The 15,408-nt window shown below is 41.8% G+C and overlaps 1 protein-coding gene and 1 non-coding gene across 2 annotated transcripts in view; one reads left to right on the forward strand and one right to left on the reverse strand.

Annotated features, from left to right (window-relative positions):
• TTC39C (tetratricopeptide repeat domain 39C) overlaps window positions 1–15,408 on the reverse strand; it is a 120,944-nt gene that overhangs the window by 3,556 nt on the left and 101,980 nt on the right. The window contains exons 7-11 of the mRNA XM_032293182.1: window positions 15,015–15,108; window positions 11,567–11,674; window positions 6,208–6,317; window positions 4,924–5,047; window positions 457–554 (exon numbers count right to left, since the gene is read on the reverse strand). Coding sequence (XP_032149073.1) covers window positions 457–554; window positions 4,924–5,047; window positions 6,208–6,317; window positions 11,567–11,674; window positions 15,015–15,108 — 534 coding nt within the window. The remainder of the gene's footprint in view (window positions 1–456; window positions 555–4,923; window positions 5,048–6,207; window positions 6,318–11,566; window positions 11,675–15,014; window positions 15,109–15,408) is intronic.
• Window positions 5,866–5,981, forward strand: LOC116561622. Its single transcript, XR_004273520.1, has one exon. It is a non-coding gene; the product is annotated as a U5 spliceosomal RNA (small nuclear RNA).

The raw sequence follows: 15,408 nt of genomic DNA on the forward strand, positions 1-15,408 counted from the left end.
ACTATATTTAAAAATAATTAATAATTCTTTTTTATATAATATGTACACAGACTGTCCTAAGCCAACAACTCTCTCACCAACCCCCAGGACTGCATCAATAATCTGCAGTTATAAAGACTGGCATGTCCGATCATTTTTGTTCTTGTCTAACTATGAGGCTTCATTCAGCTCCTTCAAACTTGTCTGCCTCCTCATGTCCTCCTCTCTCATGTAGAGACTGTCATCTTTGATAAATACAAATGCCAGAAAAGGAGTCCATATATAAAGAAGCATTCTAAGAATCTAAAGTAAAAACTAGTATTAACCATCATCAACTTCTAGCATCTGAGACAATGGCATTAATCAATAGTGGGAGGTTTGGTTTTGTTTAGTGCTTTTTCATTTTTCTTATTCACAAGCACATACGTAGGTGTTCATGATTTATTTTCTTTAGCCCTGACAACATTAACAGTTTACCTGAACAGCATCTTCTGAGTTTCCTAGGCATTTGTGTATGGCACCAAGAAGCAAATACTTTAATCCAACAACAGATGAATCATCCACTGCATGGCAAGCTTGAAAAGAAGGGGAGTGAGCAGAGCAGTAAGAAAATGCATTCACTTAATTCCTTCAATATCATGAAGAGTGAAGTGAATATTTCAGTTCATGTTGCTGCCTCCTAAAACTCAGAAGGCACCCATTCCTCATCCATTAGTGAGTAGCCTAAGACAAAGAAAGGCAAAAATACCAAACTTCATAGAGCCAAGAAAACTCAAATTGCAACATATCATTACCTTGTGAAAAACGCCAATCTGAAAAGACACATACTGTATGATTCTATGAACTATGAACCATATGACATTTTGGAAAAGGTAAAACTATGAATCCAGTAAAAATGTCAGTGGTTGCCAGGGGTGAGGGGAGAGGGAGGGATGAGTAGGTGGAGCACAAAGAATTTTTAGGGCAATGAAAATACTGTGTGATATCATCACGGTAGACACATCATTATATAATGGTCCAAACCCTACTGTTTGTTCACTGAGTGAACCCTACTGTTAACTAGGGACTTTGGGTGATTACGACGTGTCAATGATGGTTCACAGACTGTAACAAATGTACCACCCTGATGTTAGTAGTCAGGAAGGACAGGGGTGGGTAGGGGCATGTGGGGACTCTGGACTTTCTGCTCAATTTTGCTATGAACCTAAAAAAAACTGCTCTTAAAAGAAGTTCTGTTAATTTCTTAAAAACAACTTCACATTAAGCTGCCATGCCATAGGCACCTTTCTGTTTGTATGAGGTACTATACTAGTCAGCGAGAGGGGATCAGAACTGATCCCTCCACTTCAATAGCAAGCCGTGGGGGATGGACACACAGGTTGGAGAATGTTACAGGAGTTTTCCAAGGAAATGGGAAAGATGCAAAATGGAAACATAATGAGGAAGAAAGGAAGTAATACAATTATTTCTGAAGACTAATAAAGATACTGTGATTCAACAAGATATATATCTTACTGAATATTATGCATGTGTTTATCATTTATATTATAATGTGAAAGTGTGTGTGTGTATATATATATATAGGCCAGGTGCAGTGGCTCATGCCTGTAATCCCAGCACTCTGGGAGGCCAAGGTGGGTGGATCACAAGGTCAAGGGATCGAGACCATCCTGGCCAACATGATCTTTACATGACCATGTAAAACATGGTGAAACCCCGTCTCTACTAAAATAAATACAAAAATTAGCTGGCTGTGGTGTCGGACGCCTATAGTCCTAGCTACTCAGGAGGCTGCAGGAGGAGAATCACCTGAACCCAGGAGGCAGAGGTTGCAGTGAGCCAAGATTGTGCCCACTGCACTCCAGCCTGGGTGACACAGCAAGACTTCATCTCAAAAACAAACAAACAAAAAATATATATATACACACATATACCGAGAGAGAGAGAGAGAGAGAGAGAGAGAAAGACAGAACTCAAGTTATAGAACAAGTAACTTGAAGGCAAGAGTAAGAGGTAAATGTGAAGAACAGAAGCTGATCTTGTAGAAGCAGGAGTTGCCCCAGAAAGCCAGGCTGGGAATACGGTCATAAGAAAAAGAACTCAGGCTCCTAAGGCAGCAACATTAAGGAAACATTAATGCAGTTCATTCACTTGTTCGTTCATTCATTCATTCATTCCTCATTCATTCAATTGTTATTGAGCACTACTGTTTGCCAGGCAGTTCTAGGTGCTTGGAATACAACAATGACAAAACAAACAAAAAATTCCTTCTCAGAGAGAAGAGCAAGTGCAAAGTCATAGAGGCTGCTGTGTCCAAGAGCAGGGAGGAGGGCTGTGCTGGGCAAGGGGGAAGAGCAGGGAGGTACAACAGCCTCAGGGGTTACAGACTGGGAGCACTGCCTGCCGCTGAAAGGACTTGGGCTTTTTACTCTGAATGAGATGAGAGACCATAGAGGATTCTGGGAAACAGAGTGACACAACATGATTAGGTTTTAATAAGATCACTCTGCCTGCTGGGCCTAGAATACAAACATGTTTACAATGTAGCTGGGCATGGTGGCTCACACCTGTAATCCCCACACTTTGGAAGACCAGGGCGAGAGGATCACTTGAGCCCAGGAGTTGAAGACCAACCTAGGCAATATGGCAAGACCCCATCTCTACAATTTTTTTCTTTTTAATAGCTGGTGTGGTCCCAGCTAATCAGGAGACTGAGGTGGGAGGATCGCTTGAGCCAGGGAGGCAGAGGTTGCAGTGAACTGTGATCACACTACTGCACTCCAGCCTGGGCGAGATAGCATGAACCTGTCTCAAAAACAAAAACAACAAAAAACAACGCAGAGGAAGAATGCAGTGGAGAAGGGCAGGTGGGTGGGGAAAAAGTTATGGATAAAATGATAAGGATATAGGATTCTCACTAGCTCGGCTGGTGCAGGGAGATACAGATGGGGACTCTGATAAGCTGAATGCACAAAACTGGGAGGGCATGATGCAGAGTTTAATAAATGCTTATGATCCACATTGCCGCTATCAGTTTTTTCTGGAACATAACTATTTCTCTACAAAGATCTTCATTGTACTGATGTGGTTGGATCAGTTTGTACCATTGCTGCTTGCCATTGAAGAATGATATAATCTAATTAATAGATCTCAGAACTGGGTTAAATTTAGCAAAGATATTAGATAATTATCTCATGCTCACTTCAGATGCTGTCTGTCTTCCCTTCCAGGCACACATTTTTGTTGTTAGTTTTTCATTTTAATACGTGGAACGGGGTTCAGAGAATTTTTTGTCAAATCTCACTTAACTGATAGTTGTTCCTGTGAATGTTAATTACTGCCTGCCTTATATTTGCATTTTAATTTATCTTTAAACATGTGATCCTGTACTTGTACATTAAAAATGTACTTAATATTCTTTATTGTTCCTTTGAGTTGGACATTGGTAGATGTTCTATACTTATTTCAATAAGAAGGGGGGGTTTGAATTATGCAAATATTTTAAAAATAAATACAGCGGCCAGGTGCAGTAGCACATGCCTGTAATCCCAGCTACTCAGGAGACTGAGGTGGAAGGATCACTTGAGCCCAGGAGTTTGAGGCTGCAGTGAGTTATGAATATACCATTTCACCCAGCCTGGGTGACACAATGAGACCTGTCTCTAAAATATAAAAAAAATTTTTTTTAAAAGAACATAGCAGAATTTAACACAGCCAAGAATATTCTGTTTCCTTTCCAGTTCCTCCTTGGGAGGGTTACACATCTACTCGGCTCACAGAGGCACTGTACAAAGCTTCTTTTTTTTTTTTTTAAGATGGAGTTTTGCTCTTGTTGCCCAGGCTGGAGTGCAATGGCAGGATCTCAGCTTCTTATGGAGGAGTTTCGTTCCTTTGATCTCTGGAATAGCAACACTGGCAACTGGCAATGTTTTGTTTTCACATTTGAGGAAAGGCCTTTTTTTTTCTGAAACCAGGAGGCAGAGGTTGCAGTGAGCCGAGATCATGCCACTGCACTACTCCAGCCTGGGTGACAAAGCGAGACTCTGTCTCAAAAACAAAAAACAAAATGCAAAAACAAAAACAAACAAACAACAAAAAGAAACAGGCAAAAGGGATTTGCAGGGTCTGATAAAAATACGTGGCTCAATGGATCATGCCATAGTTGGTCGAAAACAAGAGTAACTGGAGAAAAGTCTGAAACAGCGGCTTACAAACTCTAGAATATTATGTCTAAGCTGTCAATACTAGGTTTCTTGGGAAAAGGCAGCACATACATGAATAAGAACATATTTCTTTTCCTATTTTTCCTTTTTAGGCAGGATCTCACTCTTGTCATTCAGGCTGGAGTGGTGTAACATGATCAAAGCTCACTGCAGCCTCGACATCCTGGGCTCACATGATCCTCCCACCTCAGTTTCCCAAATAGCTGGGACTATAAGTGCACACCACCGTGTCCAGATAATTTTTTGTATTTTTAGTAGAGACAGCATTTCACCATGTTGCCCAGGCTGGTCTCAAACTGCTGGCTGAAGCTGTCTACCTGCCTTGGCCTTCCAAAGTGCTGGGATTACAGGCGTGAGCCACCCCACCAGGACACACTTTAGTATCTTTTAATTTATGTGAATCACACCTAAACAAAACAAAGTACTCTCATTGGGGGAAAAAATGTATGCTTCCAGCAACTCCCACAGCTACAGAATAACATTTATAACAAAAGCATCACACGTTTAAGGCAAGCAGATCTATACACAGCAGTGCTGCCTCCTCCTCCCATCACCTAAGTGACAGGATTTCTTTCATCACGACACCCTTTAAGAAGGAGAGGTGTGTACTCTCCCTAAATCGGATGAGAAAAACGGGTAACTGAATAATGAGCACTGACAAAAGAAGCCAATGTGTCCAGTGCAGAGTTTTGGGTTTTTTTTTTTTTTTTAAATTTCTTACCTTGGCTCATCCTCTGCAGGTTGGGGAAGGAACAGTTTGGAAGAGCTTTCCACAAGTACAATACTTCGATGGACGCCAGCACACAGAGTGCTTTGGTTGGGGTTTGCTTCCGAAATCGCTCTGCCTGTCAGGAGTTAGGATAAACAGGCTCCATTTTCCAAGAACAAATTCACATAAAAAATATACCTTGGACACTTTAAAAGCACATAGTTCATCATCAATGTGAATGATCTTCTCCTTCAAAGCTAAGAATAACAATTCCTCTCTCTATAAGAAATGTTGCTTTCGATTTTTGACATACTGAAAATTATGCCTTTCATTCATGATTCAACTGAACCTACTATCAAGATGCAGAATACATTCTGAAAACTTGGGGATGAAACTAGATTCATGTGCATTTAGATCAACTGAATGTATAAAGCTTGGCAACAGCTAATAATTCAACGGGCTTATACGGAGGAGCTGAGACGGGATATCTTTTAGTTACAGTTCTCTTGATTTTAAAATTTTCTATTTCGTGCCAGTGCTCTCAGCTGTACATTATTATCTAATTTATGCTCAGAAACTTCATTATTCATTCAATAAAAACATATAAAACTAAAGTAACTGATAATTCAGCATATAAGACATTATGTAACTCAACGTAATTCAGCAAAATTGTATTCACGAAAGTATAGAATACATTAGGAACATGTCTACAGTCTTGGGCCTTTCTGCTGGCAACTGTGACACACACTTTTGCTTTTTATTACGTCAAAATGTGAGGCGTTCCCTATTCTCAACCCCTCACAGCCTGCATTTCTCACTAGGCCCTGCCAATTTGCATTCTTCCAAAACCACCTATTTCTTTAGACAGATCTTTCTCTTTAGAGTTGTGTTCATTAGCTCTGCAGAATGTATAATGTCTCCGTTCATTAAAAACAAACAAACAAAAAAAAACCTATACTCCGGTTACTCTTCAGTTCATATACATCTTTTACCTTTTGCTAAAGATTTCCATGAAGGGGAACCACTATGAGTCTTAACCCAATGTTTTGAGGCCCTGTATCTGCAGAGCTGGTCGATTTTTTAAAAATCTGCTTTCATTATTTGCAGCAAAGTGAGAATCTTCTATTCAGAGCAGAGGTACAATCATGGAGAGAATTCTCTCCATGGTGGTAAACTGTATTTTACATGGCAAGTAAATCGGCAGCCTTAAATACAATTTCCTAAAGCTTGCCAAGGGGGTGTTGGTTACAAATGCCCATCATAAGTATTACACCAGATGAATAGGCTCCAACATACCTTTTTCACTGAGAACTGTTCAATCTGATTGTTTTTCCTTTTGAAGAGTTTCTGAACTTCTTTAAAGACAATCTGTGCCCCATCCACATCACCAGTGGCTCCCTGACAAACTGTAAAAAACCGTAATTATATTTCTGAAGTTTAAGTCAGGGAAAATGCCACTAAGGGATACCTGAAGTTGATGATACTTGGAAAAAAAAAACACAACAACCAAAAACAGGGGCAAATATGTTTAAAGACCATTCCACAAAGGGCTGGTTTGTGAAAGGTACTTTGGGAAGCTGAGGCAGGTGGATCACCTGAGGTCAGGAATTTGAGACCAGCCTAGCCAACATGGCGAAACCCCATCTCTGCTAAAAATACAAAAATCAGCCAGGCATGGTGGCACAGGCCTGTAATCCCAGCTACTTAGGAGGCTGAGGCAGGAGAATCGCTTGAACCTGGAAGGTGGAGGTTGCAGTGAGCTGAGATGATGCCACTGTACTCCAGCCTAGGGGACAGAATGAGACTCTGTCTCAACAAAAAAGAAAGACTATTCCACAAAGGACTGCACCACCCTGCTGATCACTTTTCCAAGTGCCTGTGTTCCTGGAGCTTTGAGGGAACTTGAGGAAAACCGTGGTCTTTGTCTTCTTGTTGGGGAGACAGGCTCTCACATAACAAAATCCTTAGCTACGGTCTCAGTGTACAACCTAGTTAGAGCCCACATGCTCCAAAAGTGGAATAAATGGAAACCTAAGAAAGAACAATGAAGAGCCTGGAGGATCATGACAGCTTCAAGGTGGAAGGAGGATCTCCCTGTGCTAGGAAGTCATGAACCTGTCCTGTCCATGCTCCTTGGCTGCCTACTACCTATAAGCCACCAGCAAGAATGTGAAGAAGAAACACATGTGCTTGAACCCTGAAGAAAATGAAATTTCAATGGAAGAGATCACACTTGCTCACACACACACATGGGGCCCCACAAGCTGCAACGTACGTAGTGATAGGAGTCGTTAGGGTAGGAGAACTAATGTGCTTTTTAGAAAGCTCAGAAAGTCAAGGGATCATTTCTCTTTGGCGTGACCAGATGCTGTAAGGAGCTAGGAGAAGTCAAGCGGCATCTTGAGGAATGAGTGAGATTCTGATCATCTGCACACCCTCTTCTCACCTCAGGCCCCAAAGATTTAATGATCCTCCCTTTGCTGTGTCTTCTCTGTCCCTTCTGCAAACTTCACACTGTCTGCAGCACCACCACCTGCCTGAAACTTTACCACCACTCTCTTTCCTTTCCTCTCAGCTCTGATGCTGCTGAATCCATTTCTATCCATTTTTTGTTAGTTCACATGTGGTTTTTCACTCCCCAGTTGGAATGTACTAAAGTTGATTCGCTAGTTCATTCTTCTTCTTTTTTGAAAAGACGGAGTCTCACTCTGTTGCTAGGCTGGAGTGCAGCGGTGCGATCTCAGCTCATTGCAACCTCCACCTCCCAAGTTCAAGTGACTCTCCTGCATCAGCCTTCCGAGCAGCTGGGACTACAGGCACACACCACCATACCCAGCTAATTTTTGTATCTTTAGTAGAGACAGGGTTTCAACATCTTGGCCTCTGCCCACCTTGGTCTCCCAAAGTGCTGGGATTACAGGCGTGAGTCACAGTGCCTAGTTCCCCCTTCTTTACTTGAGCACCCCTAAAAGTAGGTTGGTCCCGTACTTGCATTTGGGCATGTCAAGCAGTTGCCTATCCCAGGCATGTGCATACCAGGACAGGCTACCATCGGCAGAGCCCAAGGGTCCAACATACGAGGGTCGGAGAGAGCTGACGATGCAAAGGCTATGCGAAAGGCACCCGATTCCTACTGAGATTAAGAGTGACATGACTCAATATTCAAAAGAAGGGAGAATTCCTTTCCTAGTCACTGGGGTATCCCTGGTCCAGATGGGGGAGTGTGCACCAATCCCATATGACCTCATCAATTGCAGCTGTAACATTTCTAAACCAGAATGAAGCTCAGTGGCTGTCTTGTGCAACCAATCCCATCATTTTCTAGATCAGAGGATGCAAAGATACGGAAAAGCTGAGCATTGCCTAAGGTCACACAGCAAATCAGTGAAAAAGAATATATTTTTGCTGTCCCTAGCTTGAAATCATCCTCAGATTATTGAGAACATTCTTATAGAGTCACATAACTAAAGCCAGTCATAAACAGCAACAGTATACCCACCACCCCAAAGGTCTATAAACATCCATACCTCAGACCTGGAAGAATAAATACCACCTATTTCTCTTGCAGTAAAATTATAGTAGATAGTTGCTTTTTTTTTTTTTTGAGACAGAGTTTTGCTCTTGTTGCCCAGGCTGGAGTGCAATGGCACAACCTTGGCTCACCGCAACCTCCACCTCCTGGGTTCAAGGTTCAAACCATTCTCCTGCCTCAGCTTCCTGAGTAGCTAGGATTACAGGCATGTGCCACCATGCCCAGCTAAATTTTTTGTATTTTTAGTAGAGATGGGGTTTTTCCATGTTGGTCAGGCTGGCCTTGAACTCTCAACCTCAGGTGATCTGCTTGCCTCAGTCTCTCAAAGTGCTGGGATTACAGGTGTGAACCACCACGCGTGGCCAGACAGTTGCTTTAAAAGATGCAGATGTTTAAAAGCATGGGAGTCTCTGGTTTATCCTAAAACATGAGGCCTAAGCAGAGCTTAGGATGACTGGCTCTTCCATTAAGACTAAGTATACACAATCCCATATGTGATATTCTAATCTTTTTTGGTAACTTATAATTTTGATATAATTTCAAACTTACAGAAAAGTTGTAAGAGTAGTAGAGGTATATGATCAAGCAATTCTACTTCTAGGTATCTACCCAAAGGTATCGAAAGCAGGGACTGGAACAGGTACCTTTATACAAATGTTCCAGGTAAGCACTCCACACAATAGCTAAAAACACCCCAAATGTCCATCAATGAATGAATGAACAATATGGCATATACATACTATGGAATATTACTCAGCCTGAAAAAAGGAAGGAGATCCTGACACGTGTTACAACATGGATGAACCCTGAAGCCATTATGCTAAATAAGCCGGACACAAAAGGATGAATATATTCCACTTACACACAAGATAGGTAGAATATGTAAATTCACAGAAATAGAAAGCAGAAGCATGGTAACCAGGTTCTTGGGGGAAAAGTGAATGGGGAGTTCCTGCTTAATGGGTAGAGTTCGAGTTTGGGATGATGAAGAAGTTCCAGAGATGGATGTGGTGATGTTTGCATAACAATGTGAGTGTATCTGGTGTCACTGACATGTACACCTAAAAAAAGTTCAAATGGTAAATGTTGCTATATATTTTACCACAACTTTTAAAAGTACAAAACTATTGACATAGTCACACAAAACATTCACATGCTGGGGAACTAAGCCCTAGTGGCAGTGTCTGGGGCCCCTGAATGCCCATCTCCTCCAGCTCACGGCCAGCCCAAAAGGCAGCTCCTACATGATGGTGTGATGGGTGCTCCTTCCCTGCCTCATGTACTGTTTGTAGGAGCTATTCACCCATATCTTACCCTCTCTACAAAATCCCCATGCAGAAACAGAGATCAGAATCTTTCATGCTTATCCTCTCCTATCTGTAATATGATCCTGGGATTTCCAAATATTGGGGGAATAAATGTTCCTCTCTACAGCCACACTGTACATTTACGTAACTGAGGCTCAGCAGAGATGAAAAAATAAACAGCTGTCCACCATTGACCATGCAGTCCAATGACCCCTAATGGCTGCTGAGTTGTGTGCAGACCTCTTTACTCTGGGGTATTCAATCTGGGTTAATCAACTCTTCAACGTATTAAACACAATGAGTCACTCAACAAATAGCTGCTACTTTCATCTGAGATGTCAAATTTTATACAACAACCCTTTAAGTGTGAGAAATAGCATATTATGCAGTATATGAAAAAGAAGCTTATTCAAACTTCAGGGACAGAGCCATGAGAACATGCATGTCTGACGGGGACTGCAATGTGGAATATGGATGCAAGGGGGCTTTGCACTATTAATGAACTGATGCAATTTTATAGGGAATTTAAGATATCCAGAATATACTTATTGGCCAATGTTAATCATTTCTATCTTATTTTAAATAGATCACTTAAGAGGGAAGAATGGAAGTGGAAGATGGTTCATTAAATCTCAACATTAAGAATAAGAAGGTATTGAAAATAAGATTTGGATTAGTCTTGAATTTTAAGTAAAAGAATCTCTTATGTGGCTGCATGAGAAGAGTTCATTACATAAACCAGAGAAGGCTTACATGAAGTTGCTTAAAGGCAGAAAATGTACAACAGCTTCACTTTCTTCAATTCCACACCTCTACAATTCTAAATCACATGGCCCTTTAGGTATTGAAGGATGCAGACAACTATTTTGGCCACCAGGTGGCAGCACATCTCTACCTCCTCATACAAGGGCAAAAAAAAAAAAAAAAACTCAGAATACAGGTGTTATTAATGATATGCAATGTTGAAATACCTTGCATCTGAAATATCACACTGTAAATATAATAGGGTTAGGAGGTAAAACAAGGTTGGAGCAGATGACTCAAACCTATGCAACTTTGTAACCAGAGCACTAACCAAACAAAAATATTAACACAGGCCAGGCTCCATGACTCATGCCTATAATCCCAGTGCTTTGGGAGGCTGAGGCAGGAGGATCGCTCGAGCCCAGGAAGTCAGAGATCAGCCTGGGCAACACAGTAAGACCTTGTTGCTACAAAATTTTTTTCAAACATTAGCTGGGAGTGTTGGGCATGCTTGTAGTCCCAGCTACTCTGGAAGCTGAGGCAGGAGGATGGCTTGAGCCTGGGAGGTTGAGGCTAGAGTGAGCTGTGATCAGGCCACTGCACTTCAACCTGGGAAACAGAGCAAGACTCAGACTCAAAAAAAAAATTAACACAATGAAAAAAGACTGTTCAATTCTTAAAAATTCTTCAGAATCCTAATAAATAAAAAACATAGCATAAAAAGTAAGGGAATAGAGACAGGCTGAAGCCATTTAGGGTAAAATGTACAATAACTGGAAAGACCTCACAATATGCATTTCCAAGATAGAGAACAGGACTAAACCAGGCCCAGAGGGGAAGCGTGTGGCAAAGAGGCATCCTGGACATGACTGAATTTCTGGGTGTTCCCCTGGGTCAGTGAACACAGTGTTCCAGTGCTATTTACTTGATTGCAAAAAACAAGAGCATGCTGGGGAAGGCTGTGGAAGGGCACAATGTTTGCTTCCTCCTGCCATCATTCTCCTGTCTGCCCGTGTCAGGTGAGCTAATTCACAACAGGGAGAGGGAGCCTGAGGGGCCATGGGCGACTCACCTGCAGTCAAGTAGGCATAATAGCACTGGGACCACCTGGACTCATTCTTTAGCCTCTCAAAGGAATCAAACGCATCCTTGAAATTGAGCTCTATCATGCTGCACCAACCTATGAAAGAAATATTTTTAGCACATGACCGTAAAGTACTGAGCTCTATCTATGACCCTTATTTAAGCCACGAGTCTCTGAAACTGTGATCATTCTCAGTGCATGTTCTATGAAATGCGTAAAAACTTTAACCTGAAAACCTAAGAAATTATTTTTTCTCTTAAATACTTTCAATGTAAAGTTTGAATTAGACAATGCACTTAGGTTTCAGTCAGACAACCAATGAAACAGCACAGAAGAGAATGGCATAAAATTTCTACAAAGACACTCCCACTTACGTCCTAACGGATGTGACGTTAACCCAAGCACAGCAGTACTTCTCCCAGAGTACACACAGGTGCAATAACAAACAGCGGAAGCAACACCATTTGATTACAAACTCTGTAACTACTACTCACTCTTTTTAGAATTTTTCTTGAGATGGAGTTTCGCTCTTTCCCCCAGGCTGGAGTGTAATTGTGCGATCTTAGCTCACTGCAACTTCTGCCCCCAGGGTTCAAGCGACTCTCCTGCCTCAGCCTCCCAGGTATCTGGGATTACAGTCACCTGCTACCATACTCTGCTAATTTTTGTATTTTTAGTAGAGATGGGGTTTCACCATGTTGGCTAGGCTGGTCTTGAACTCCCGACCTCAAATGATCAGCCTCCCAAAGTGCTGGAATTACAGGGGTTAGCCACTGTGCTTGATCTACTCATTCTCAAAACTTCTTAAGATCTAGAGAGCAAGCCAATGAGAAATTAGGTATTTGCTCACCTTCCCTCAGCACACAGGTAGAGAAAGAACCCCACCTTCCTGGATCAAAACACTGTTAGATGGGCATCCTAGTAAGGAACTTCTGCAACTAAAATGTAAGGGATTTTATTCCCAGTTTTCATCACAGTAACTCCCATCATTTGAGCCCCTAATGTGCACCACTGCTGTGGTAGGCACTTCATATAACGCTCTCTAATTCTTATGACAGTCTTGCAAAGGTGGCTAACAGTGTCCTTGTATTAGCAAGGACTAATCCTATGCCTGTAATCCTAGCACTTTGTGAGGCTGAGGTGGGAGGATCACTTGAGCCCAAGAGATCAAGACCAGCCTAGGCAACATGGCAAAATACTGTCTCTACAAAAAATTAGTCAGACATGGTAGTAATTCCAGCTACTTGGGAGACTGGGGTAGGAGGATCACCTGAGCCGGAAAGGTCTGGGCTGCAGTGAGCTGAGATTGCGCCACTGCACTCCAGCCTGGGTGACAGAGTGAGACCCTGACTCAAAAAAAAAAAGAAAAAAAAAAAAAACTAAGGTATCAAGAGGTGTCTAACTTGCTGAAGCCATGCAGCTAAGAAGAAGGAAGAACTGTGGATCCAAGTCCAACACACTTTCCTTTACATGATATTGCCTCCTGAAAAAAAATTCTGTTATCAAGTATACCACTAATTGTATAAACTGAGACTTGCCATTTAAACTGTGAGAGGAAGAGTGGGCAAGATACACAATTCAGAAAATTTGCTGTCAAATCCTATGGGATATGATGCTGACATAGTTCAGAGTAAAAATTTGGGCTTTTTTTTTTTTTTTTTTTTTTTTGAAATGGAGTCTCGCTCTGTCACCCAGGCTGGAATGCAGTGGTGGGATCTCAGCTCACTGCAACCTCTGCCTCCTGGGTTGAAACCAATCTCCTGCGTCAGCCTCCTAAGTAGCTGGAATTACAGGCACCCACCACCAGGCCTGGCTAATTTTTGTATTTCTGGTAAAGACGGTTTCACCATGTTGGCCACGCTGGTCTCGAACTCCTGGCTTTAAGCAATCTGTCCCGCTCAGCCTCCCAAACGGCTGAGATTATAGGTGTAATTGGGGTAAGATTTGAATTAAATACAAAATAGAGATGGAATTAAGTATTGACTCAGGAATTAAGTCAGGAATAAGTCGGGAATAGGTACTAACTCAAGCTTCTGAGCCTGAATTGGAAGCCTGAGTCGCTATGTGCTCCTCAGTTAACCTTCCTAAGGCCTGGGTTGGATGATTTCTAAGCTTCCTTCTGCTCTAACATTCTATCCTGTCATAGGCCTTGAAATGATGCACCAACAAAAGGCCATCAAAGCTACATTTTTTCCTTCAGGTTCTTTGAAACACATTTCATTCTATATTATGGCTACTAAGCAGAGCTCCAGCAGAATGTAGATGACACAAAAACACATTTTCCACTGGATTATACTTCATTTCCTCTTTTCAGACCACAACAGGCATTTAAAACATAATATTGTTTACTGGGAAGTTTGCAATATTTTGGTTTTTCAGTTTTTCTTAAAAGGATTCAGGAAGACACTTGTGCCCACAGCAGGCAAAGCAAGTGGCAGGCAGCACAGGGTCTTGCCCCCCACAAACTGAGAGGTGTCAACTGCTTCCTTGAGCATTCTGTCTCCAATTCCTTGCCCCTCTGCAGAAGGCTTTTTAAGTCTCAATTTCCCTTTGGAGTCTCGTCACTATCTCATCAATTCTCCTTTCTCTTTGCCTCTGTCATTCCTTTCTTACATGCTACATGACGTGACCTTATAGCATTAGCTAAGCTGAAACTCTGAAAAGTCTCAGTCCCTTATTTAAAATTTTTTTTGTTTCAAGTTCCAAGTTGTGTTTACTCCTCCCAGCACAATGGAGAAACTGTTACACAGAAGGATTTTGCAATTACTAATGTAAGAGGATCAGAGTTTTAGCGCAGTCAGCAACGACCCATAGCAACAATTTTGGAGGAGAAAGGGGAAAGTCTTAGGCAGATCAATACCTCCAGGTGTGTTTGTGACTGCCTCTCCCGTAAGGGAGAAGCAGAAGGTGGCAGCTAACATGTATGGAGGGCTTTCCGTGCCAGGCCCCATGCACGAGGCTTCACATGTCATGTCATCTAAACCTAACAGCTGCCACAAGGGGAGGGCCTTTAACTTCAATGGCAACTATGTGGCTAGGAAGGTTTGGGCAACGTATCTAAGATCTCAGAGCTAGTTGGTGAAAAACACTGGGACTTGATACTGTCTCCTATTTTTCTTCTCAAGTAAATATTGGTGGGAAGGAGGAACAAAGTTTTGAATTCTAATGTGCAGCCCAATAAGGTATTTATAGTCATTTAATCAATTCATTTAATATTACTATTATCCTAAAATCAAAATGCTATGAAGAAAAAAATGTTATAAAGAAGTAATGAGAATCAGAGAGAGAAATATCACTGCATGTACTACGGTAATAATTGAAGTCCTTACTACAGAAGGCACCAAGCATTTTGCAGACACACACCGAATGACATGAATGCTAAAATACCCATCAATACTACTTCCTAACAAGAGGCTGGACAGACATTCATATTTACCAATTTCATACAGACAGACATGCTGAATTTCTCTCTGATCTACTGCAAGTTCCAAAGCAGTGTGGAAAGACGTCAAGGCACTGTTGATTTGACACTAAGGAGAAAAGGAAAACAGTTACCTGCTAAGATCTGTCAATAACATTACAATCATCATAATTCAAATGCATCTTTTTCCTTCATAGTTATTTTAAACAGGTTAGGCAGTATGGAAGCCAGCGGTTTAAAGACTGCTAGGAAAATACTCCAATTTGTCCCCACACAGCTGTGAAACTGACCTAAGCACAGAGACCCTCTCCTTTGCTCTGGTGGTAAGGGCTCAGCTCACACCTGCCTTCTCCCTCAGCATTCTCTCATACTTGTACGGTAGGATGTGTTGTAATTTAACCGTTTGCGA

This window comes from Sapajus apella, unplaced genomic scaffold (genome assembly GCF_009761245.1).
Source record: "Sapajus apella isolate SASKATOON/1434 unplaced genomic scaffold, GSC_monkey_1.0 scaffold29, whole genome shotgun sequence".
In the NCBI taxonomy this organism is placed as follows: Eukaryota; Metazoa; Chordata; class Mammalia; order Primates; family Cebidae; genus Sapajus; species Sapajus apella.